The 27,653-nt window shown below is 36.4% G+C and overlaps 1 protein-coding gene across 2 annotated transcripts in view; it reads right to left on the bottom strand.

Annotated features, from left to right (window-relative positions):
- Positions 1-1,512: 1,512 nt before the first annotated feature.
- WDR75 (WD repeat domain 75) overlaps positions 1,513-27,653 on the bottom strand; it is a 34,242-nt gene continuing 8,101 nt past the window's right edge. For both annotated transcript variants that reach the window (XM_003825265.5, XM_055108870.1), the window contains 19 exons: positions 26,134-26,199; positions 25,207-25,297; positions 21,633-21,757; positions 19,696-19,766; positions 18,207-18,326; positions 17,655-17,743; positions 14,436-14,594; positions 13,323-13,382; positions 13,115-13,230; positions 11,822-11,997; positions 10,494-10,651; positions 9,425-9,605; positions 8,503-8,597; positions 7,633-7,728; positions 6,827-6,996; positions 6,194-6,253; positions 2,734-2,880; positions 2,254-2,345; positions 1,513-1,852 (listed from right to left, as the gene is read on the bottom strand). In XM_003825265.5, coding sequence (XP_003825313.2) covers positions 1,648-1,852; positions 2,254-2,345; positions 2,734-2,880; positions 6,194-6,253; positions 6,827-6,996; positions 7,633-7,728; positions 8,503-8,597; positions 9,425-9,605; positions 10,494-10,651; positions 11,822-11,997; positions 13,115-13,230; positions 13,323-13,382; positions 14,436-14,594; positions 17,655-17,743; positions 18,207-18,326; positions 19,696-19,766; positions 21,633-21,757; positions 25,207-25,297; positions 26,134-26,199 — 2,277 coding nt within the window. In that variant the 3' untranslated portion in view covers positions 1,513-1,647. The remainder of the gene's footprint in view (positions 1,853-2,253; positions 2,346-2,733; positions 2,881-6,193; positions 6,254-6,826; positions 6,997-7,632; positions 7,729-8,502; positions 8,598-9,424; positions 9,606-10,493; positions 10,652-11,821; positions 11,998-13,114; positions 13,231-13,322; positions 13,383-14,435; positions 14,595-17,654; positions 17,744-18,206; positions 18,327-19,695; positions 19,767-21,632; positions 21,758-25,206; positions 25,298-26,133; positions 26,200-27,653) is intronic.

The raw sequence follows: 27,653 nt of genomic DNA, 5'->3' as shown, positions 1-27,653 counted from the left end.
TATCTACAACACGGATGCTGAATGAAAGCAGCCAGTTACAAAAGATCACATATTATATGAGTCCATTTACATGAAATGTCCAGAATAGGCAAATTTACAGAGCTAGGATGAGTTGTTGCATTGTTGGTGAGGTGAAGGAGGCTGAGGGAAATGGCTAGTTTTGGGGTGATGAAAATGTTCTAAAATTGATTGTGGTGATGGTGTCCAAGGCTGAACGTATTAAAACCCACTAAATTATCCTCTTTAAATGCATGAATCGTATGGTTTGTGAGTTACATCTCAAATCTCAATGTAGCTTATTTTTTAAAAATGTAGCCAAGGTCGGAGGATCACTTGAGGCCAAAGAGTTTGAGACTAGCCTGGGTAACATAGCAAGACATCTCTACAAAAAATTAAAAAAATAGCCAGGTGTGGTGGTGAGTGCCTGTAGTCCCAGCCACTTACGAGTCTGAGGTGGGGGTTGGGGACTTGAAAAAAAAAAAGTTAAGATTTTACATAAATAGTGATTCAAAAACACTTTAAGTCTGTTTAGGATGCTACAGACCGGGTGGTTTATAAACAGAAACTTATGTCTCAGTTCCAGAAGTCGGAAAGTCTAACAAAAAGGCACCAGATTTGCTGTTTGGTGAGGCCCCACTTCATAGTTCACAGACAGTTTTCTTCTTGCTGTATCCCCACGTGTTAGAAGGGGCAAAGAAGCTCTCCAGGGTCTCTTTTATAACAGCATTTATCCTATTCACAAAGGCTCCAGTCTCATGACCTAATCATCTCCCAAAGGCCCCATCTCCAAATACCACATTGAGGATTAGATTCCAACATTTGAATTTTAGGGGGGCACAACAAACATTTGGTCTACAGCACAAACTAAAAAGCCATTTGCAGCAATTTTTGTGAACATTCATTGAGATGTGCTCTTACAAACGCTTTGTTTTTGTGCTAACTTCTAAATATAAATTTTACAAAAGTGCATTAGGGAAGTGGAAAACTCAAAATGCTAGGTGGTTAAGATGTAGCAGCTTCACTGCTTTAACTAAAACAGGGGACCTGGATCGTTTTCTACTAGCAACTGGACTTTGGGTCAGATCATCTGAATTCAGAATTTTAGGCAGCCCATATTATTATATAATATCCTCAGTGAGGTTTGTGGAACACCACATAATCAACTCGTCTCTAAATTTCTCTGAGAGAAATAAATACACTAAGAGGAATAAATCAGGACTAAAGAAACCTCACTCCAGCTCAGGTCACATTTGGCCACCAAATGAATTTGTGTTAAAACAGTTATGTCAACAAAGCCTTTTAACTTTCAAATCTTTTCGTATCTCCAAACTGCAGCTAAGGGGACATATGCTGTACAGTTCAAGTCTCAGTTCTGCTGTATCACCTGTGAAGAAAATACCTACTTGTTTTATAAGGCTGATGTGTGACTCAAAATAAAAAAATGAGATGATGTGGTATATCAATGATCCAGTAACTGTAAAGCATGATGCAAATACATGTTCATATTATCAGTTTTTTAAAAAAGCAAAGTTTGTTAATATTTATTATCTTATTTTTGGAACAGAAATAACATTAAAATAGATGTTTTTGGAATATCAACATACAATCAAAAACACAAAGTCCAAGGATCCTCCCCATCTCCAAGGCTTAAAGGGCAGCTATCCAGCTGTAGTCTATTTTCCTAAATTTTCTCAGTTCTTTTTCTTCAGATTTTGACAACTGATGTATAATGTCTTCTCCTAAACCTGTGTTACTTGTATCCTGGACTTTTTTGGTAACATCATTTTCTTCATCTGAATCTTCACTTTCTTTTTCTTCTTCCATATCTACATCTTCAGGAATTTCCTTAGCACTTTAACAATAACAGAATAAAATATAAACACTATTAAATGTTTCTAAACAGTAACTTTCTAATTTGACACCTATGTAGAAATATAATCACACAAAGTAAACGAAGAATTTTGTTACTAAGTACACTTTAAAAATTATGGGTTATTTATAAAAGAGCAGGTGAATTTACAAAAATGTAATTTTAAATTATGTACCAAGCCCTTAAAACACACACATACAAGATCTTTTTTGAAACTTATTTTCAATGTATGTTAGACTTAATAATCCTATAGCCTTTAAATCTATTTTAAAACTTATGAAATAAAAAGAAATACAGTGGAAGAATACTCTAAAAAAGGATAAACACAAATGATCCTGTTTCCCAAAAGAAAGTGTCCAAACCTGTCTTAAGAACTGCTTTACCTCTTAGTTTCTTTAGACAGCAGCAATGAATTTACAAACATGGAGCACAGGAAAGCAGCAGATGGCAGGACATGGGCTGGAGTGTGAAGAAGCTGGAGTCAAACAGAAAACACGGTTGCAATTAAAAAGCTTATCCTCCACCACAGTCTGTTCCTACAGTGTCCTCACGGAGTCCCTTTTATTGTAAATGCCAAGAGTGAAACATGAAAAGGCTTTCCCTATACAAAAGCCAAACCAAAGAAAAATACATTTCTACCTTCCTACATTTATGCCAACAACCATCCCTATCCCTACACCCGGTCCAGGACAAAACAATCCCAGATCACAAGGTTAAGTTATTCGGTTTGTTGTTAGTTATTTAGTTTGGGTATTAAAGTTGTACAGCATACAAATTACAGATTGACTGTGTCAAAACTCCAACTTCAGGTGCTTTAAGTGCATTTAATCTGTTTCACATGGTTTGTTTTCATAATTACTTACCTCACTAATTGCGGGTATGTTTTCTGTTAAGGGTAGTTGTACCAGCTCATTCTCTAAAGTTTCGTTTAGTTTTTCATCCTGCTGTTGCCTGTGTTTTCCCAATATGAAATAAAATGGGGTTGTGGGAAGACTTTCTTCTGCTAGCAGCTTTAAGGATTTAAGACAAAGAGAAATTATTTCAGAAAAAAGGAAGAACTGTGTTTGACTTAACAGTAAGTACTACGGAATCATAAAAATTCTGGGATGAAAGGAATTTTACAAATTATCCAGTTAGTATGATCCTCTCATTTCACAGAGAAAGCAACTGAGGCCTAGCATCCCACTTATGAGAAGAGCTAACAGTGAACACTTAGATGACAGAATAATACATGCATTTACTACTGCTTCTTCACCAAATCCCACAAAAATGACAGCAAAAGGGTTTTCAAAGGGCACATCCTCACAATGATAGAAAATGAGGGAAAAGGCCTTAACAGTAACATGTTGGAAACTGGAGAGCAGGGTGAAGGATGGTATTGAACTTAGTAGACCTGAGAAAGCACAATTCTAAGCTGGCTGTAGGGAAAGCCAAGAAGCATCCCAATTCATACTACAGAATCCTGCAAATGCTCAGGAGTTGGTAATAATAGTAACTCTGGATGTGGGGTGAAAATGGGACTAGACAAACCAGACGGGCTGGTGGAAAGTCTACTTAGAAAGCACCCCACAACTCCTCCTCAGCCCCAGCAGAGGGCTCTACATCTTTAGGCTAGGTATGGATAGCGGTGGTGGTGGTGGTGGTATCTTCATATCTAGGCAGTTGTACTTCATGTAGGGGGTTCTCAGAACACTGACAGGTAGGTCTAAATCCTTTAGGCAGGAACGCATAGAATTTTATATGGTTAATTTGACCAGCCTAAGTAAGACCTAAAGATACAGCTAACCTTGGAATAACAAGGGTTCGAATAACACGTCTATGTGGAGTTTCTTCTATTTCTGCCAGACCTGAGATGGCAAGATCAACCCCTTCTCTTCCTTAGCCTACTCTATGTGAAGATGAGGATGAAGACCTTTGTGATGATCTATTTCCACTTAATGAATAAATATATTTTTCTCTTTCTTATAATTCTTTTTTTTTTTTGAGATGGAGTCTTGTTCTGTCACCCAGGCTGGAGTGCAGTGGTGTGACCTAGGCTCACTGCAACCGCCATCTCCCAGGTTCCAGTGATTCTCCTGCCTCAGCCCCCGAGTAGGTGGGATTACAGGCATGCACCACCATGCTTGGCTAATTTTTGTATTTTTAGTAGAGATGGGGTTTTGCCATGTTGGCCAGGCTGGTTTCGAACTCCTGACCTCAAGTGATCTACCTGCCTTGGCCTTCCAAAATGTGGGATTACAGGCAAGAACAACCGTGCCCGGCCTCCTTATGATATTTCTTAACTTTTTTTTTTTCCTCTAGCATACTTTATTGTAAGAATACAGTATATAATACATATAATACAAATAACTGTTATCAGTAAGGCTTCAGGTTAAGTTTTGGGAAGTCAAAAGTTATACATAGGTTTTCAATCTCTACATTGTTCAAGGGTCAAGTGTAATGACATTTGAGACTGTCTCAATAAATTAGCTCAGATAGTGGAAGCCAGGGGATAAGTTCTGCACAGGCAGAGAACTTCCAAGTGGCTTTTTAACCCACTTTTAAATCCAAAGACAGCCAAGAATCATCAGACTCTGATGAAAACCTCTAGATGAAAGGCAGCAACCAAGACAAACCAAAAACAAAAAAAAAATGTGATGGAAACAGACCATGAAAAAGAAAAAAAGATTTGATGATAAAGATGAGGAAATCTTCCAGAAAACAAACAAAAAATAGGCAAAACAATAAGAATAATAGAGAACCATTCTAGAAAGTCCAGCACTAAATAATAGGAGTTCTAGAAAAAGAATAGAGAAAGAAGTAATTAGCTCCTCCTTAGTTCTCTACTCAAAACTCTCCAAGGGGCCCTATATGTAACTCAGAGAAAAAGTCAGAATCTTTTCAATAAGGCCTACCTAGACTTCCCTGTTTAAAATTACAAGCTGCATCCCATGCATGCCATCTTTTCGTCTATTCTCTACCCCACCACAATTCTTACCACCTTCTCTACTCCATATTTTACTTAATGCATGTTGTTTACTGTCTCTATCTTCTGGTGGACTGTGAATACCGCAAGTTTAGAGACTTGACTACTTTTCTCACTACTGTATCCCAAGTGTCTACAATGGTCCCTGGCATACAGTAAATAATTAACAAAAAATTATTGAATTAATCCAATGAGTTTTAAAGGAAAATAAACAAGCCAAGTTACAGACAAAGGAACAAGAATAAGAATGGTATTGGACTTCTAGTAATAATGGAAATCATAAAATAATAGGACAATAATGTCAAAGTTCTGAGAGAATGATTTTCAACCTACAACTCTATAATAATCAAGTGAAAGAGAATAAAAACATTTCCAAACATGCAAGGTCTTAAATTGACCTCCAATGCACTAAAAGAATGCTTCACCAAAACAGGGGAGTGACCAAAGAAAGAGAAAAACCACACCACTAATAGAGTAGAGGTCAAACAAATCCCCAGAATGATGGTGAATATAGATCCTAGGATGACTACTGTGTAGCAGGTTTCCAGAGCAATCAGTCCAGACTGAAGACAGTCAGAAGGCTCTTGGAAATAATCCTTTATGACTTGAAAGAATACCTAATGTATCTGAAAACACTGAGAGAATACTTACACAACTTGAGCAGAATTTGGGGTTGAATTACATGAGAATAGAAAACTAAGCAAATGAAAAAACAAGGCAATCAATAACTCCACAGAAAATAAAAACTTGGTCACAAAAGGAAAAACAATCTGCCTATTACTACATGGCTTGGCTATGAATTGTGTTAACACAGCTATGACAATGACTACTGAACTAACCAACTTAACATTTACCCATATGGGGAAAATTGGGGGACAAGTAGGGAAAGAGTGCGTTGTGTATATGCAGGGAGTGCTGATGTGAAAAACAGCTAAAAATTCAGCGTCAATAGATCAGAGTTAACAGATAATACCTAAATCTGAAAAACCTATAATTAGAAATATAAACATTTCTTAGAGATTTCTTAGAGATTCAGAGTTAAATAAAAACTTCAGCTAAAAGATTTGAGAGTGATTGTCTTTGTGGGTAATGGTAGTGGTGTTGGAGAAGTTTTTTCTGAAGAGCCTTGTAAAAATATTTGACTCTTTAAATCAGAATTATATATTACTGATATTATAAATTAAAATAATTTTAAAAGAGCACTAAAACTTTCAAGAGACACATATCAGTTTATAAGTATATGGCTTTTAATTCTATTTTAGGGCCAAGTGAAATATTTTTTTCATAGTTGACTTCTAAAAGGTAATTGTATCCTTTTAGGGAGGCAATACATCCTGCTATGAATGGCTAAAACATACCTGTTTGCTTGTTGGTGTGAGTTTTTCTTCTGGAGACTCTGTACTGAATGTCAATAAACTCTGAAAAGAGAGAATTAATGATGCAAAAGACAAACTGTAGAGTGCAAATCTAAACAAGGTGTTACAGGGTGTTAAAAAATGAGAAGGTCAAATTTTTCACTTTGATATATATATTTGACAATGGAAAAGGAATAAAAGATTTAAACCTATTTAATAACCACGATGAGAGTTACAAGATTATGTCTGAGAGATACTTAAGAAATGGTAATGAATAAAAAATATAACTGACAGACCAAACTCAAGCCACCATTTTAAAAATTGCAAATCAAACACTGAAAAAAAAAGAAAAAAGAAAAAAGAATCATGCAATTTAAAGTATTTTAGTTGTCTTCTGCTTTTTTGCTGTCACAGAGTTAATACAAGCAATACCTAAGGAACCTCAAAAGTGTGGGGTAAAACGGTAATACATTTACATTAATACTGCTGCTGTACTGAGCATATTAGACAATTTTTTGGGAAATAATCCTTTAATGAAGCTATTTCACCTAGAAACAAACTCACACCAATAGTCATGGGCTATTAGTCTAAAATTCCATGTACAAAGTGATCGCCTTTTTTGAGGGAGGCAGTTACCTGTGATTTTGTTAGGAAGTAAAACTGGGATCTATTTAGCCACTGGTAAGCTTCTGAGGTGAAGGATTCAGGGACATCTCGTGGAACAAACACTCCCCACTGGACTTCCTCTCTGGAGATACCCTTTTGAATATACAATGGCCTTGGCTCACTAGGTTTAAATACAAACACTAGAGGGAAAAAACAAAGAAACAATAACATTTTGCCTGAAAAGGTTAGTTCTAGCCTCAGACTGGCAGATCACACTAATCCTGGGACTCACCCCATTGAGTAACTGGCCCAAGTCATGACCGTTTTAGGCTTTGATTCAAGAGGTATCTACTGTGTCCCTACTATGGGCCAGGCAGGTTAGGAATGGGGGCTATGAGGATGAAAAACAGAAAGAAGAATTCGTGCTCCAGAGGCCAGGGCCCACTGCAGAAGACAGAAACCAAAATATTATTACAGTAGTATTTTGTCTGTAAGTACTAGAAATGAGATATGTAGAAACTGCTTCAAGAACATAGAGGATGACCAATTAAAGCTTCTCAGGGGCAGCTGGAAATATGTCAAACTGGTGAAATCTCTTGAATTTTAAAGATTGAGTACAAATTGGCTTGTGGAAAAATAAGAAACATATTGGAGCTCTCCTAAAACTAAGTATGGACGCACACAATGACAAAGTGTTGGGGCAAAGAAGGGCCGTGCCTCAAGCAAAATGGCTTCCAATTAACATCTGATGTGAAGGCAAGTTTGGCTCAAATTATATTAAGAAGAAAACTTAGGTCATAGATGTTCTCTTACTACAAAGTGTGGTTTGTACTTACAGTCTGAACCCACTGAAGACTGAGAGATTGCAGCAATATTCTCTGAATTAGGATCGGGTTCCATAACTCTAACATTTAATTTTGCATTCCACTCCACTGAGGGGAAAAAAAAAGGTGATTCACTTCTAAGGAAAGATTTACCAAAAGCTTTAAAAAACTTCTCTTATTCTTAGGAAGAGGAATCTTATGCTTCCAACTAACACACATGGAGACACACTGAAATGATTTGTAGAATGCTGCACTAAAGTGAGAGGCCGAAAGAAAAACATACTGGAACTGTAGTGCTCCTTGTACAAACTATGAACAGATTATTATTTCATTGAAATTTATGTCTAGTGCTTTTCTGATGCTGCTAAATGTGTACAGTATGTTAACCAGAGTTAACTGTAAAGAATACTGAAAAAAGTTACCATACACATTCATTTATAAGCAGCTACTATGCCTTCCAAACATACACTCAAATGGGTAAAATGCCACTAAGTTCACATTTGTTAGGACTGTGATAGACTACATTTGAATTTAAGCTGTCAGGGATAATGCAGATTAGTAAGCATTAAAAATGAGCAGAAAACATTATTCAAATTGTTACGAGGATGGGGAATATGGAGGGCATCAGAAAGTCACACACACTGAAAACAGTAGAAAAAGGTAAGGATAATGGAAGCTGACGTACCAACAATTAAGCAGTTAATAAATAATGTCTATTACAGGCCCAGTATTCCAAATTTTGGTGGCATCATATGTCACGTAAAAAACTGACTATTCCAAGTACAGACCTGATGATATGATCCCTAAGTCCTAAAATGCCAAAGTTTAATGTCAACTCCTTATGCGCTTTGCCAGATCACTTTAGAGTAAAAAATATCTTACATGCACAGCTCAGCAGATTCCAACAGCAAAGAATGCCATTTTCAGTAGCACCAAGTAGATACTTTGAACATGTCAATCTCCCAAAGCAAAGGTGCCTAGATTAAAACCACAAGGAAGTTAGCAACAGTCAGTTCTAGCAAATTCAGTTACAAAGAACTGCAGGCTTCCAGCGGCTGTATTAGTTCTATGTAATGCAGATTTTTATATAGACACATATGTTTTTGTTTATAATTATCCTGAAGAAAAAAGTGTCTAAGGAGTACCAAAGGAAGGGTCTAGTTAGCTATTTCTTTAGGAAAACAGATCGGATGACCAATTCTTTAACACACTGTGCGGTATACCAATTTACATCTAACGGAGAAAATGTACATGAAATGTACAGTCATCTGACAAAAATCCTATTTACCGAGAAGAAGAAAACTTGCGATTTCAATTGTGAAGAAAGTTTTACAAAGTAAATTCAGAATCAGACATGCTGGGAATTACAGACGATCTCATTAGGCATCTGATTCTGTCCTCAGGCCCAACTACCTGAAGCAGGACCTGAAAATGCTGCTGCTACTTTCCCCTGCACCTCTCGGAAACAATGAGGTTGGCGCATAACACGGTTTTTATGGGAATACACAGAAAATAAGGTTTGGATCCAGAGGCTTATGTATAGCTTCTGTTACCATTCAGCACATCCATGAAAGTATTCCAAAGAAAAAATATGTAGGCCAAGAGTTAAATGTTAACCTGAATTTCAGAAATGTTGGCACAGTTTGTGGACTCAGAATTTTTGGCTTTCCAGCATTTTGATTAGCTGCTTGCCCCACTGACCTTCAGGCTACTTTTGGAGAGGGCATAAATGACTACTAAAGTTTTAAGACTTGTTTAAATAAGTTAAAAAATAGTACTACATACTTCCCGAAGATTTACCTACCTTATTTTCCCAGCTCGTTGGCAAAATGTACATTTAAGTTCCCATGTTATAGAATCCCATATTGTGACTATTTCCTCAAAACTAACTGCTAGTAAAGAACCATCTTCGGAGAAACAACAGTTAGTTGCTTGATACTTGTGATAACTACCAACAAAGTCACAGGTCCAGCCAACAGCTTTTTCTGTGGAAATATAAGCCATAATGTTCAGAAATTGTGTAAATGCTAGAGAATGCTACAGTAGTTCCCCCTAGTTTCCATTATCTGAGGGTTCACTTTCTGTGGTTTCAGTTCCTAGGGGTCAACTGAGGTCTGAAAATAGCTGTGTACAGTACAAAAAGATATTTTGAAAGAGAGAGAAAGGCAGAGACAGAGCATGCACATATTCACTTAACTTTTATTACAGTATATTATTGTAATCATTCTATTATTAGTTATTAACCTCTTACTGTGCCTAATTTATAAATTAAACTTTATCTCAGGTATGTATGTATAGGAAAAAAACAGTATATATAGGGTTCGGTACTATCTGCAGTTTCAGGCATCAACTGGGGCGGGGGGGTCTTGGATTGTATCCCCCACTGTTAAAGGGAGACTGCTAAATGAGGGACATTATAAGCAGTAGGGATTAAGAAACAAAGATGCACACACAAATAACAAATAAAATAAAAAAGAAACAAAGACACAAAACAAGAAAACCTGCTCCCCACAACTTCTTTAAGTCAGAACTGCTACAAAATACTGACTGTTCTGAAATTTATGCCCTCTCCTGGAGACCTTGATCTCCCTCTAGTGGAGGAGTGAAAGGACTCTTGGTAAAAGCCCCTTTTACTTTACCCTAAAAAAACAGAATAATCAGCACATGATTAATCAAGAATGCCATTTAAAAAGAACAGATTTGAGGAAAAAGGCATGTAAAATGTAATCTCTTAAATCTATTAAGATTAAGCAATATCCTGTAGAATTCAATAAAGTAGAAAATGTCCTCCCAGGATGGATACAAGTCATGAGAAAAAGAAATTAATTCCTAAAATTGTGCACACTTTAAACATAACATATTTAATAACTTACTGTATATGTCAGAGTCATCTGTTAATATCCACACTTTGAAGTAACCATCTTTGCTAGCTGTAACCAAGGTGGGCTGTTCAGATTTTTCTGCATTACAGAAACAGAGAGCTGTAATGCAGTCTTCGTGTGGCATGTTAATTTTAGTGTTAAGAATAAACCTAGCGGGAAGGAAACCACAAATTTATTCTTGCATGAGGACAAAGTGATGTATATAAGAATTTCTGACATGCTGTACATTTTACAATAGCATCTTGAACAACAGGCAACTGATAATCACGTAGAATGACAAACAATTGAGTGCTCTACCTCTAATGGCCACAGGACGCAAAGAGTTCTAATATATCACCTTTGCCCTTGTGTGACTTTAGAGAACATTCTGTGTAGTAGTCAACCCACTAGTACATTGGTACAAAATGAGGATAAAACAGGTCACCAATCAATGATACTCAAAAGCCTACTGTATCAAACTCTGTAGGAAACTTGTATAGAACCCAGATTCCTGCCTACTTTTGAAAATAAAAAATGTAAAGGCCGTGAAACGCCCCACTCGGGGCAAGGAAAAATAGACAGGAAACTACTTAGTCAAACTGGCTGGTCATTATTTACTATTTTTAGTCACCTAAATGACTTCTTAAAGCTTATTTCGAGCTTAGAGGGCAACGCTGTGAATGAAAGACAACTAGGACTGTGTTCTTAAAAGAACATCAAGGCAGCATAGGATTGTGATTTTAAAAAAGCACAAGTTATAACAACAGTGACTAGGGACAACCACTTAATCTCTCTGGGCCTGTTTCTTCACCTATAAAATATAGACAACAGGCTTATCTTACAGTGTTCTTTTGAAGAGTAAGATAATGGGTACAAAGCTCCAAGCCAAGTTCTTGGCACACAGCAAAGATCTGTTAAGTGGTTATTATAGCCACAGTACGAGAGTGGATTCCTTATCTAATCACAACATCCATGCTACATTATACTATGCTACACTTCTACCTACACTCCCTCTTTTCAAAAGGCAGTATGCTGTTAACGGAAGAGCAAGGGAACATTTGGATTCTAACCCTGGATTTGCCTAGAATTCGGTATTATGCCCTTGAGGAGGTGTCACTTTTCCATGTTTCTTTATTCACTATGAGATGACATTATGACTTAGAGGACATCAATGTCTTCTCAGAGCAGAAAGCTTAAAGGTTTTATTAGAATAAAACCTCTCCCATATCTCTAAATCTAAACCTTGTCAAGATGAAACATCTTAAAGACAATTGAAACTGTAAAATGGGAAGTGAAATATTTTATACTTTGAAATTAAGTGGCTACACAGATAGTATTACCCTTGTGTTTTCTTATTATACATCCACAGTTTCATTTGCAATTCAAGCTCAGTTTCCTTTTCTTGCCGCTGTTCCACTGTTGCAAGCCAGTTACCAAAGCAGCCAAACGCAGCCTTTGTTAGTTCAATTTGGATCAGACCATAATCATTAATATATTCTTGCTGTATAATATCTAACTGATGAGTAAAAAAAACCAAAAAACCAAAATGTTTATTAACATAAATACACAAATGTTACAGCATTCAAGAAATGATAATTAACTACATCCAAGATAACTTCTGTACTGTATAGTAATAGATTTTTAAATAAAGGCAAAAATGAACTAATTGTTACTATGGACACCAAAATTGCCATTAAAAAAGGGAACACATTATAATAGTATCAATTTGGTGGTAATTATTCTTCAATGACCTTGAATATTAGCGATTACTAACACCCACTATATGATACAACAGAACCGTTAATTTATAGTAGTGCTTTTCTTTTGTTTCTAAGAACAAACAGCTTTACATCATCTCAAGGCTAGATTCTCTATCAACAGAAACAAGCAGAACAGAAATAAACCTACAATCTTTAAGAAATGAAAAAAGATAGCCAATGTAAGTAGGCCAGCATTTATTTATGCTTGTTTTAAAAAAAATCCCATTTCCTTGCCTATACTAAGTAAATAAAATGCCTACTATTAAGTGTACTAAATGCCTACAATTTACAGGCATTATACTTGAGATAAGCATAAAACGATTAATATAATTCCTTTTTTTGAGGGGTCTAAAGGCCACGGTGAGAAAGAGCTAGTGTCACAGTTGCTATGACAGAGATCTGTAAAGAGTGCTGTGGGGCACAAGAAAAGTGGGACATCTGGATTGGACTTATCAGGATTGGAAGAAATGTTCCTCTTTAATCTACACTGAAAATTTTATCTTCAATATGTGAATATGATAGTGTTTCACCACGAAGCAGATACAAATTTGTACTGTCAATCTACCTATTTTTGTTTCTTTATCCTTGTGACTCAAAAGCACAGATGTATGGGATAGCTAATAGGAGGGCATTCTGAAACAAAAGACAGAGACAGCACGTACAGGAGTGCCAACTGGATTACATGTAACCTGCAACTGTGGCCTCAATGGAATTATGCTCTGAACAACTGAACTAAGTAACCATGGATAATACTATGTTCAAGTAAACATATGCACAGGATCTTGTTTTAAAAGCTACTAAACAAATTGCTTGACTCCAGTGGTACTGTAAAGAGCTTTCATTAATTTCAAGGCTAATGAATCAAAATCTTACATTGTATAACTGTTTATCACTCTGGAGAGAATAAAACTGCAGGTGGCCAGGTTTTCCATTCAAAACCAAAGCTTTAGTTCTTGGATCAATCAACAAACCAGTGAAGATACTCCTATCTGCAGAAGTAGTGACAAATAACAGGTGAAATAAGAGAAATATGCACTCTTTAAAATGTTCATGATTCCAAATCCACTGAGTTCTGCAATACCTTTCACTAGGCCTTGAATTACTGCGGATGCTTCAAGGTTTCGGTGAATAATTATTATCTCTGTGGGTAGAAAAAAATAGGTATTTAAATATCAATAGGTTAGAGAAAGCTTGTCCAACCTGTGGCTCAGGGTGGCTTTTTATGCAGCCTAACACAAATTCATAAACTTTCTGAAAACATTATTATTATTATTATTTTTAGCTCATCAGCTATCATTAGTGTTAGTATATTTTATGTCTGGCCCAAGACAATTCTTTTTCCAATGTGGCTCAGGGAAGCCAAAAGATTGGACACCCCTGGGTTAGAGCTTCAAGGTGAAGGAGTCACCTGAGTTTATATTCTGAAATATACCAGAATACAAAACAACCCAGTAAGTTCAATGAACTCAGAGTACTACTAGAAAATCAGGAATACATTTTGTGAGTTAGTGGAAAATCTAGGGGTGGGGATAGGGGCTTTTCTGTTGGAGTCTTTAAGTTTTTATCAGTTGTGCCTATGAACACATTTTAAGTGTTAATGCAAAATCTATAAAGAGTATATCTAATAAAGATAGTTTAACTTTTTCATGCCACTAAATGGACTGCTCACAGTTATGTTCTTTTTTGAAAGAAAAGGAAGTGGATTTACAAAGATATCCTAGTCTAGGCTGAGTAGTCACTGGATGAACAAAGTTTTGGAGAAATATAAGACTGCCTCTATTTCTATCAAATCTACAGGACTCTTGCCCCCAGGTAACAGCTGTATCAAAAGAGAATCTTGCAGTATTCTTTTGAAAACGGAAGGTTTATGAAAGCACCAATGTCCACTTCCAAACCTTCCCTTTATTTCCTCATGTCATCCCACACTAAAAGACTTTGAAAATGTAAGTGGCACATCAATAACCAAATACACTTAGCCTTCCATTTTATAAAAATAATTCTCAAAAATGTTGAATTCTGGTGGTGCCTGGGGGTAGAGAGGGGTGGAAAAGAGAGGAGCAATGCAAGGAAAAGAAGGCTCATTAAATCTCATATGCTACTCTTAGTTTTAGGTCTCTTTATTCTCTGTTCCCTACAGATGCTAGCTAATTTATGGTGTTTATATATTTCCTCACAATAAAAAATTTAGACTTACTATTATCAGAGTGAGAAGTGCAGAATAAATCTCCTGCAGGCGAGACTGAGATATGTTCAATAGTAGCTCCTAAACGCGGGAGAAACTCCTTATTCTTCTCTGTTGCATCGCGCCACTCTACAAGTACAGATTCACGACCGCCACTCAGCAGACTGGTGCCTTCATATCCATTCAAGGAAATTAAAAGGATGGTGTTTTGAGGAAAAAAGAGAAAGAAAAATATAATTAACACTTTTGTTTTTCCTACCGTACTAGAGAAATAAACTCATTTAAAGCTACAAAAAGTGTCTTCGTATCTTTTAATATACTCTGAAGACAAATGATCACTGGTTCAGGAATTTTTTTTCCAGTGATATCTGATTAGTTTGTTGCTGACCAACTCTTCTGTTGACAACTAGAAAAGCTGGACAAACAAATATCCTTTAGGCCAAGATAGCTTCACTGATAAATTTTTCTAAACATTTAAATACTATACCAAAAATATTATATATATATATAAAAAAAGCCGATTTCACGACAGATGAAAATTCTTAAGCAAAATACTATACCAATGATATATTAAAGGGTATCATGTCATCGCAGTTTACTGCAAGAATGAGATTACCTTAACAGCTGAAAAATAAATTGATGTAACCCCACTTACAGAACAAAAGGAAAACACCATGATTATTTGAATAGATGCAGAAAAAGCAAATGACAGAATTCTATACGTATTCATGATAATACCTCTCAGAAACTCAGGAATGGATGGGACCCTTTGAATCTCATCAAGAGTACTTGGATAACATCTATAGCAAACACCACACTAAAAGTTAAACTATTGAAAACTTTCCCTTTGTGATTAAGAATATTATTACCATTTTGATTCAACATTAACTGGACGTCTAGTGCACTCAAATGAAACCAGAAAGGCTTAAGGATTGGAAAGAAGGAAATAATCACTTCCATGTTCACAGACAGCATGACTACATCAAGGCATAGCCAAAATAGTTTATAGATAAATTTATGGAATAAGTAAATTTAGCTGATTATAAGAGAAATATACAACAATCAATTTTATTTTTAAATACTAGCAAGTCAATTAGAATATAGAGTAAAACATACTATCAAAAGACCATCAAATGTCTAGTGAAAAATATATATGAGAACCACACAGAAAAAAAATCCTAACTCATGGATATAAAGACCTAAGAAGTGGAAAAGTATTTATTATGATTACAAATTAAAATACTCAATACTATAAAAACATCAATTCTCCTCAAATAGAGCAACAGCTGTATTGTCAACACGGTAGCCACCAGTCAAATGTGGCCAATTAAATCTAATGGTTTGAAAACTAACAAAAGCCTGCAAAAGACTACCTTAATGACTAAATGGATAAATAGGACACTGTTTCAGACTGTTTTCTCAAAAGTATTCCATCAAATAACCATTTTTCATTCTTTCATGAATCTAAAACAACTGGTTTTAAAGATCACTGGTTTATAATGGGGTTTTTATCAAATTTTCTAAAGCTGCAAGCTGATAAAATCTAGCTAAACAGAAGACTAAAGGTATGTAGTTGTGATGTACACAAACAAAATTAAGAAGTTTAATCTGATATATACACATAGGATACATTGTGCATATAGTTCATATATGCCTCAAGTTATGAAGTTCTCAAAAACAACTAAAATCTGTATTTCTTTTATATTTACACAGCTATTTTTTCTTTTTCTAATAACTCATACCCACACAGTCAGTAAGGACATTTCACTGACAACTATGTACTGTAACCATTATTTCTCATTTAAAAATATTCATGCTACTTGAAATATAATATCAAGAATTCAAATAATGGCCGGGCATGGTAGCTCACGCCTGTAATCCCAGCACTTTGGGAGGTGGAGGCTGGGGGGATCGCCTGAGGTCAGGAGTTTGAGACCAGCCTGGCAACATGGTGAAACCCCATCTCTACAAAAAATACAAATAATTAGCTGGGCGTGGTGGTGCGTGCCTGTAGTCCCAGCTACTTAGGGGGCTGAGGTGGGAGGACCACTTGAGCCCAGGAAGTCGAGGTTGCCGTGAGCCAAGATGGTGCCACTGCACTCCAGCTTGGGTAACAAAGTGAGATCTTGTCTAAAAAAAAAAAAACCCCTGCCTGGAACATATACAGACACATACATATGGATACCAAGCACTCACTAGTATTTTGAGGGTGTGGAGTGGGAAGGAGGGTAGAGAATACAAATGAGCAGCCTATATTGTCTCCATACACTAGTCATTACTCCCCAAACCATAATCGGGTTGAAGGTGTCTCCTATTTCCTGGGGCTTCCGGGCATTACACCCAAGTAAGCCTCTAAGGATACCACAGCATATGGTACCATCTAAGACTTGTCCTGTCAGTCTCCAGGAAGACCTGCAGAAAGAAAAATCACTTTTCCTGGCTTCTCATTTTTTAGGCACACAATCTTCTCTAGTATGTAGTAACTTTCTTAAAGAACCAGTCAAATAAACTGACATAACTCTCACCACATGGGTGTGAGGATGCTAAAAGTAAACAAAGACAAGATGTACTTCCCTGTATTTCTGTTGAAGACCACTTTACTTTAAAGGTATTTTTACTCGCTATAGCTACACTACACAAAGCTGTGACAGAAGTCATGCAGCTTAAATGAAACAATGATGGAGATTAATTTAAAATAGCTAATGTCAAATAAGGCCATGTAACAGTTAAAAACAAGAGCTCTAAAATCAGAACCAGGTCCAAACCCACCTACCCACCATGTCATGTTAGACAAGTTAATTATCAACTCCAAATCCTACTTCCTTTACCTGTAAAATGAGTATAATGCCACTCATTTCCTACGGCCAATGATTAAATCAGATAATGGATGTAGTGTTAGAATAGTTACTTGCACCTGATAAGCTACAGTTATGGACCACACACACTTAGTTATGTAGACAGATATACCTTCAAAAAGTCACATAATTTAAATAGGTTATTTATGTAAACAACAGAGATTTTTATCACAAATGTACACTTTAGAACTTTGAAGGGCTTCAAAACCTAAAGCATATTGTGCTGAGCAAAGCCCAAAATACAGGGGTAATACACAAGTGTTTGGAATTCATTTGGCTCATGCAGTTTTAAATCTTCCAAACTAAAAATACAGTGAATTAAAACACTTGAATCATATCTTCAAAAGTTCATTTTAATAATTAAACCCGCACTTACCTGTCACTGAAAAAGCCAAATCCATAACCATATCATGGTGCCAATGTAAACATGTGTACGTATATTTCTTATCATCATAAAAATTCCTCCTATTGGAGAAAGACAAAACTCTTATTTTGACCATAGGTTTAAGTTAGGAAAACAATGGCATGCCAAATACAATAAACATAATATATACCAAACATAATAAATCATAATATAAAGGCTTCTGGTCTTAATGTGCACACTTTCTATTTCTAACCAGAGTGACTGACTTCTATAAATAATATGCCATCTGTGGTACCCTCCTAGATATTCACTATTGTCAGTCTTTCCTTTTTGGAGAAAGGCAAACAAAAAGTTTTCTTCAATAAAATGATTACAGGCAATAAAAAATGTTTCACTCACTTTATAAGTCCAAGGCTAGAAATTCTAAAACAGTAAGTATGAAATGAAAAGCACACAAAAAAGGAAAGGGAGGCTGTTTCTTGGGACCCAGAGATAGCCCTGTTCTACAGGACTAACGTAAAATAGTACATAAATGATCGCCATGCTCTTCATGAGCAAACTGACCAAAGACGAATTTTGCCATCCATGTGACCAGATGCGATGCAGTCTTCCGTTGGGTGACATGCTACACATGTAAAATTGTTTTTAGCATGCTTCTTATTTCTTGATGATGATAAAGTAAACCTAGGAGAAGAAAAAAACAAATTCCCTTAATTATTAAAGTCTCTTGATAAGTGGTGATGTAGTTAAGTAAAAGAGAGTTCCCAGCAATAGCAACCAAAATTGTAGAGCTCAGAATTCAATAAATATAACTGCAGGATTTTTTTTAAAAAGAAAATTTTGATCAAGAATCAAGCATTCTGTTTTATAAACATATATCAATATACAACATGAACTTCATGTAACTAATATTCTACCATAATAATTTATCTATGGAAGCCACTGACATTTAAGTAAAGATTTTAGTGATTTTTTTTTGGCCTGGGCAAAGCTTGTTCAAATTTCTCACTGAACCTACATTTTAGCATGAGGCATAATCAAACCTGAGACATTAGATCTGAGACAAATGGCTAATGCATCTGAAAGGACAAATCCAAAGGGATCAATCTACTTGTTATAATATCTAGCCTATTTCCTATTCTTTGGCTGAATACTTGCCAATCTTAAGGCTCTGAAGAAGTCAGGATCAATATTATGCTAAAAAGAAAGCAATTGGCCGGGCACAGTGGCTCACGCCTGTAATCCCAGCACTTTCGGAGGCTGAGGCGGGTGGATCACCTGAGGTTAGGAATTCAAGACCAGCCTGACCAATATGGTGAAACCCTGTCTCTACTAAAAATACAAAAATTTGCCAGCCTAGTGGCAGACGCCTGTAGTCCCAGCTACTCAGGAGGCTGAGACGGGACAATCACTTGAACCCGGGAGGCGGAGGTTACAGTGAGCCGAGAACACACCATTGCACCAGCCTGGGCGACAGAGCAAGACTCCATCTCAAAAAAAAAAAAAAAAGCAATCTTGGCAGGGTAAAAGGGAAGAGGTAGTTATTATTTTCAAATAGTTAACTATTCAATACTTAGCACTAGCTGCTCTAAATACGTCACCTCATTCATCATTACAACTCTGTTAGGTAGATATTATCTCTATTTTAAATATGTTTTAAATTGAGGTGCAGTGGGGATCAAATAGACTAAATCTGATCCAATTAAAACTTACATATCTCAAAGCCTACATTCATTCCTACATTCATAAAATGACAATGAGAATCATGTGGTGAAACCCTGTCAAACTACATCCAACTTTGACTCCAAGAATGCAGACTAGAATTCAGGTGTATAGGGCTTTTGACTGGAAAAAGCTTCCTAGGTTTTGGTGACTAATAGTATGCTTAAAAACTATACGGTATGGTTAAAAACTGTACCTCCATACTTCACAGTCTTACACTCTCTTGCAACATAAAACTAGGAATAGCTTTGGACTATAGGTATTAGGAAGAAATAAAATTATAAAGAACTCTTGAGCAAATAAAATAAAGCTAATAAAAAATAATTCTTACCTTGATGTTGTTTTCTTTTTGAAAAAATAAACAGACAAGTAAAATTCCCGTACTGCAGCAACATACACTCCCTAGTATTTCAAAAAGAAGATAAACATTCACAAAAATAGTCAACACTCTTTTTTTTTTCTTTTTTTTTTTGAGACAAAGTCTCGCTCTTGTCCCCCAGGCTGGAATGCGATGGTGCGATCTCGGCTCACTGCAAACTCTGCCTCCCGAGTTCAAGTGATTCTCCTGCCTCAGCCTCCCAAGTAGCTGGGATTACAGGCACCTACCACCACGCCTGGCTAATTTTTGTATTTCTAGTAGAGATGGGTTTCACCATGTTGGCCAGGCTGGTCTCGTACTCCTGACCTCAGGTGATCCGCCTGCCTCGGCCTCCCAAAGTGCTGGGATTACAGGAGTGAGCCACTGTGCCCGGCCCACCACTGTTTAAAAAGAAACATTCCCCCACAAAAGTTAACAGTAACTTTGTTCAGCTGATAAGAGTATATTAATATGATATATTCCACTTTGGCTATAGAAAGAATAATCATACTATTGAAACAATGACAGAAAATTAAAAGATGAACTTAGGTCCTAAATCCTAAAACTAGACTCTCAAGCTTAAAGTACAATGACTAGAATTAGGAATAACTTATATACACTAAAATGCAATGTTTGATATACATGTACGTCTACATAACCACTGCCACAATCAGGATCTAGAACATTTCCTTCCTCAGAAATGCCCCCTCCTCCCTCTTTACAGTCATTCCTCAATGTTTCCATCCCACCTATCTGTTTCGATCACCATAGCTTATTTCTCTGCCGGTTGTAGAATTTCACATTCATGGAATGGTAAAATATACACTCTTTTCTGCTTGTCCTCTGTGGCTCAACATCATCCATCATCTTTTTGAGTTTAATCTACGTTCTCATGTGTGTCATTAGCTCCTTTTTATTGCTGAGCGGCACTCCATTGTATGCATATCACATTTGTTTATTCTCTTGCTGATGAATATTTGGGTTAATTTACATTTTGGAGCTACTATGAATAATCACTCTTGTACACATCATTTTGTGGTTATGTTTTCATCTCTTTATGTAGGAATGGAATCGCTAGGTAAATGTATTTAACTTTGCTCTATATCCTGTCAACATTAGCTATTCTAGTGGACCTAAAGTGGTATGTTGCTACGGTTTTAATTAGTATTTATTTGATGACTAACAATGCTGAAGAATGCTGACATTAATGATGTTAAAGAAGTTTACTCTGAGAAATTAACTCTTTTCAGAATAATGCCAAAATAATGCTACAAAACTTAAGACTAAAGAAGCATGCCGCTACAGTGATGTCCGGAGGCTTTTCATAGCATTTGATTTTAAAATAGTAAAGTAACTGTTAACAGGGAATGGCTGAAGAAATCACAGTATAAAAACATCAGTTATAATTTATGAAAAACATGTTAGTATACACACATGCTGCAATGTTAAGTGAAAAAAAAGATGAAAAGACTTCTGATCTTAATTCTTTTCGGGAAAAGTTATTTTATGAATGTTAAGAAAAAAGCCTAGAAAGAGATTCTTTAATTATCACTGGTGAGATTATAGGTTTTATTTCCTTATTATATTTTTCTGTAGTTTCCAAATTTTCTATAATGGGCATATTAATTATGAACATTAATTAATTAACATATGGGAGGCCATAATTTCTAAAGACACATAGTCTAAGAGAGTTTACAAAGGCAATAGGACAGAACACACAAAAATAAGGATAGTCCTAAAAAATCTATACCATAAATACATGCTAAAGCAATGAAGAGGCTTCTTAGTTACTAACACAAATATAGTAATTCAAGGGAATATAAAATCACTGTAACATAAAATGCTCAGAAGAGAGATTGCAGGAAAGAAATTTTAGGTACAAAACAGAAAACGAACAAAACAAACTTTACCTCGTTTCCAAAGGCAATGCACTTGGGTGACTGGTTTATGTAATCCAAAACGAAGGACAGCTCCTTGGCTTCTACTTCCTGGCTTGATGATTTTGGCAGTTTCACTGAAACCAGCTGAAATATATCTAGCCAAAGAAAGCTATATTAATATAAAGCTTCTCTAGAGAGAGCAAACATGTGCAAGGAATTTATTCTTTTTTTTTTTTTTTTTTTTTTTGAGACAAAGTCTTGCTCTGTCGCCCAGGCTGGAGTGCAGTGGCGTGATCTCGGCTCACTGCAACCTCTGCCTCCCAGGTTCAAGCAATTCTCTTGCCTCAGCCTCCTGAGTAGCTGGGACTACAGGCATGTGACATCAAGCCTGGCTAATTTTTGCATTTTCAGTAGCGATGGGGTTCCACCATGTTGGCCAGGCTGGTCTCGAACTCCTGACCTCAAGTGATCCACTCATCTTGCCTCCCAAATTGCTATTATAGGTGTGAGCCACTGTGCCTGGCCCTATGAAACTGCTAATCAGTACTCTAGAATTTATTTGATGCAAGATAATAATTCTAGGCTAATCTTGAACAAAACATACCTTAAAGGTGGACTCTTTGTTTGAATGAGCAAGTTTTAAATGGAAGTCTAATTCCATAACTCATGTATATAAATGCCCCAAATATATAGAAATACAAATCTGGGAGGCCGAGGCGGGTGGATCACGAGGTCAGGAGATCGAGACCATCCTGGCTAACACGGTGAAACCCTGTCTCTACTAAAAAAATACAAAAAATTAGCCAGGCGTGGTGGTGGGCGCCTGTAGTCCCAGCTACTCCGGAGGCTGAGGCAGGAGAATGGCGTGAACCTGGGAGGTGGAGGTTGCAGTGAGCCGAGACTGTGCCACTGCACTCCAGCCTGGGCGACAGAGCAAGACTCTGTTTCAAAAAAAAAAAAAAAGAAATACAAATCAACTTGTATCTTACTGGTGCATTTTACATTCCAAAGTATTAAGCTGGGTGTTAAAATGGAAAAAGAATATGAATGTTGGTCAACTGAGTAGCTAAAAGCAACAAATCATCTGAGAGTTTTCAGAAATGCTATGATGGGCCTGCCATAATATTAGGGTAAAATCTCCTTTTCTGTAATACCGACACATTCTTCTCTTTATATCCCTTTAAAAAATATCTCCTTAAGCGTATTCTTTTTACTCAGAGTAAAAGCAAAAGTCCTTCCAATAGCCTATGATGCTAAATATAATCTATTCTCCACTGGCTCACTTCCGCCGGCCTCCCTTCTCCAACACAGCTGCACAGCCCTTCTTCCTCTCATTTAGTATTTACTCCTCCTATGTTGCTCATTTCCCTCCCCTGCTTTATTTTTCTCTAGACCACCTTTCATCTTACTGTATCATGTTAACTAATCCAGTCAGTTTACTACTGGGACTTAGAAGTGTTTTGTTTTGTGCAATCATAACAGTATTTAGCACACGGTGGGTGTTCAATTAGGTGTTGAATGACTATATGACACATAGTCAAGAAATAATACCATCAAAAATAACACGTAAATGAAAGGCTAATTTGTTTTTAAACCAGAGAAGTAACTGCAACATGATTTATTCAATTTTCTATCAGAGAGTCTGGTTTTGGGCTGTGGAACACAGATAACACAAAAAGGGTACACATATATATATGTATAATACATGTTTTTGTATTTGAGTATGAGAGGCCAGTGGTGCAGTAAGCAAGCCAGCTAGCACAGGGGATCTTTTCAAGCCTGACTGACATTTTTATGTAGCAGCTATCCAGATTTTCTTATGCTGGGTGCCCATTATATGCCAAGTACTGAAGATTAATAATAGATCTCATTATGAGAAGAATTTAGATTACAACACAAGATCTTTACTTTAGATCAGTCGTTTTCCATCCTGTCTTGCATATTAGACACAACTGAGAAATTTTTCAGTAAACTAGGCCCCAGCACACAGAATCTATTTAAGTTCTTCATGTGATTCTTATGTGTAGTCAGTGTTTAGAATCATGGGTAAAAAGTTTTGCTAGCAGCTATTGGCAACTACTTTTCCAAGTGAGGAATCATGGAGTGAGTACAGGAAGTTGTTACCAAATACGAGTGATGAGCAGAATCACCTGGGATGATATTAAAAATGCAGATTCCTAAAGTACATCCCAAACCTAGTGATCAACTACCTGTCAGGAAGATTAGGAACCTGAATTTTTCGTAAACATGTGAACTGTTATCAGAAATCCACGTATTCAACATACGAAACCGAACTTAAATATCAAAAAGAGTGCTATGTTTGAAGTAGTCATCTGGCAAGATGACTTAATTATTTTTAAGAACGTTGCCATCTCCAGAACATTTTTTGAAATGTCCTTTGGAGGTGGTTTAGTGATCCTCCCACCTCAGCCTCCTGAGTAGCTAGGACTGTAGCCACCACATCTAACTTACTTTTCTTTCTTTTTTTCTTTTTAGAGACAGGGTCATGGTATATGTTGCCTAGGCTGGTCTCAAACTCCTGACCTCAAGCAATCCTCCTGCCCTGGCCTCCCAAAGCACTGGGATTACAGTTGTCAGCCATCATGCCCGGCCCCACTATCATCTTAAAGCTGCTTCATATTCTTCATTCTGAACACAACTGTATTTTATGGAGGACACCATAGCATACAGTGGCATTCCTGAATGTGGGGATCAGAAAATTTCTATAGATGTGTCCTCATGTCAGTGTTCTGTTTTATCAAACTCTATGGTAAGGGACAATTATTTCTAATCACTGACAATATTCTAGGAATTCCTAAAATGCTGATGCACAGCAGTTTCAATGGACCATTGTTCCAAAGACAGTGAAAATGTAATTAATAATAACTTAGTCACATTATTGGTTCTTAATATCAACCAATTTTTTTTTTTTTTTTTGGAGACAGAGTCTCACTCTGTCACCCAAGCTGGAGTGCAGTGGCGCCATCTCGGCTCACTGCAAGCTCCACCTTCTGGATTCACGCCATTCTCCTGCCTCAGCCTCCTGAGTAGCTGGGACTACAGGTGCCTGCCACCATACCCGGCTAATTTTTTGTATTTTGTTTAGTAGAGACGGGGTTTCACCGTGTTAGCCAGGATGGTCTAGATCTCCTGACCTTGTGATCTGCCCACCTCGGCCTCCCATAGTGCTGGGATTACAGGCGTGAGCCACTGCACCTGGCCAATATCAACCAATTTTCTATGCCATTTCCACCCTGACTTAAGAAAGTGAGAAGTGTTCAATGATAGATAAATGATAGTGATGCTTAATAACAGATTTAAGTTCAGTAGAAAGACAAAATTCTATCTACCTTTGTAAAGCAGATTTAAAATTTGAGGTCTGCAATCTACTATTACAACCACATAAAAAATAATCCCTCCCTCACTGCATATTTCAGAATTCATACAAAGCATCTCCAAATGAGCACAATAATGACAAAAGCAATTTAAATGCCCATTCTAAAAACTGTTGGCTTCAGATTAAAACCAAAATGTTAAATTTTGAGGAACTGTAAAATGTAAAGAGCCACTCAATGCCATATATAGTAAGTTAATTATACCGTACCTGGTTTTTCTTTATTCACTATAACAAAGACAGAATCCTCAGCTTGGGCAAGAGTAAAGAGGGCATGAAGTTTACATCCAACTATGAAAGTCTGAAAGATAAAGAGCACCATAGTGTTTACTGTCTGTTCCCTCCAGTGGAACATAAGATCCATCAAGGCAGGGGTTTTTATGTATTTTGCTCATTGCTGTATTCCCAACATAAGGAGAGTACCTGGCCTACAGAAGACAACTAATACATATTTGTTAAATACTCTTTCGAGTTTCCTACATATAGACCTGAAATGGTATTGTATTGAATGTATCATAATTTTAACTGACATCAAGGTCATATTTAACTTTTTTCCTACCATAAACAATGCTATAAGGACTTTGTGTACAGGCCATTATTCCGAGGTGAGACTGCTGTAGCAAAACGTGTTTATTGATTTTCAGTTTTAACTCTCATTGGGTAAAAAAGTGCCTGTTTCTCCATACTTTACCTATCACTAGATTTTTTTTCAATCTACAATTTGGCTAAATTTATGAGGGGAAATATTGTGTCATTTGTTTTAATTTAGATTTCTTTATTAATGAGTTTAAGCATCTCTTCATATTTATTGGCTATTTGTATTTCTTTTCTGTGAATTTACATATTCCTACTTTATGCCAATTTCTTCTACCAGGCTATTAGTTTTTCCTTATTGGTTTTTGGGAAGATTTTTGTATATTTGGAATAATATCTTTTGTAAATATCTTCTTCCAGCTTTAACTTGTCTTTTATAAGTGGAAAATTTTTATATAGTCAAATTAATTTTTTTGATGTTATTTTGTAACTTGTTTAGGAAGTCTACTTAAATATTTGGCCTTATAGAAACAGTACATCTACCATTAAATTACATTGCCTTTTTTTATTCACATAAGGAAAAGTAAAGATCAATCCACATACCTTTATTAAGATGCCATCTATATAGTCCCACAGTTTAATTGTGCCATCAAGGGAACAAGAATACAGCTAAAAGGGTAAAACAATACAAAATTGATTTAAAAAAAAAGAAATTCATCAAGATATCAAATGAATAATTAAATGTTGATCAGGGGCATTTTCTATTCATTAATTCACTGTTAACCTTAAAGAGGTAGAGTCATTTATTTATATTGCTTCTGCAAAACAATCTTTTCACAGCTTTCTGCAAGAAGCAGATCCATCCATTTCAAGTTTTAACTAAAAGAGAGAGGAAAAAAGCCAACTTTCTGTTTTGAAGAGGGAGATGGTAAGGTTTTGAATGAGATATGAAAAGCACCAAGGTGCAGTGGCTGACACCTGTAATCTCAGCACATTGGGAGGCCCAGGTGGGTGCATCACTTGAGGCCAGGAGTTCGAGACCAGCCTGGCCAACATGATGAAACCCCTACAAAAATTAGCCAGGCGTGGTGGCACATCCCTGTAATCCTAGCTACTTGGGAGGCTGAGGTTGCAGTGAGTTGAGATCAATCACATCGCTGTACTCCAGCCTGGGAGACAGAGTGAGACTCTCCAGAAAAAAAACCAAAACCAAACCAAACAAAACAAAAACACCCACACAAGAGCTTGTTGCTCTTCCTGCCAGAACTCAGCTTACTCAGTTTTATTAGCCAAACTCCTTTCACCTTATATGAGCATTAAGGGAGTGCTTCTCAAGTGACTGAAGAATATTCTGCTTAAAAAAATTTCTTCCAATCCATCAAGGACCAATACTTTCATAAAATACAATAGAAATTATAATATGCTTGGATGCTGAGGCAATGTCAAAGTGTTTTGTGACACTCACATTCTGTACTCTTATACAGAATGGTAACTAATGGTTTAGGACACTGGTCTGTGGACCATACTTTGGTAGCACCAGAAGACCTTACTAACACATAGGCTTATTTTTGTCCCAGTGTACTTAGTTTTATTTAATACTAAGTTTCCGCTAGATTTTGTTGTCGTTGTTATAGGAAAATACTTTGCTTATAATGTTTACAAAGAATTTTAATATTTTTAAAGAAAGTGGCAATTTTAGGATTTCTGCAAATAGAGACATGGACTCAGAGAAGAGGAATGTAAAAATGTTGGAGTAAAACCATATTATCTATCAAGTCAAAAAATTATACAAACTAGGAAATTTATATCACAATTACTGCATATGAGAATCATAAATATGGACTAGTAAAATGTAACAAGTCAAACATATAATTACTGTCAAAACAATGGTTAATACACAAACACTATGACTCCTAAGTCCAGAACTGCTGCCCCTGCACCTCAACCAAATCTGATAAAACTGCCCTTCTCTAATTTTACTCACTTTCAGTCATCCGAAACAAAGCTTTTATGAATTGTGTATACGTTTTTTTGGCTATAAAACTTAGTATATGGACTTCACAAATTTCAATTTTAACAAAATAATAGTTTTGCTATTAAAAACATTCAAATACTACACACAG

This window comes from Pan paniscus, chromosome 13 (genome assembly GCF_029289425.2).
Source record: "Pan paniscus chromosome 13, NHGRI_mPanPan1-v2.0_pri, whole genome shotgun sequence".
Taxonomy (NCBI): domain Eukaryota; kingdom Metazoa; phylum Chordata; class Mammalia; order Primates; family Hominidae; genus Pan; species Pan paniscus.
The sequence above is the reverse complement of the archived record's forward strand: the minus strand, read 5'-3'. Positions and strand labels throughout refer to the sequence as shown.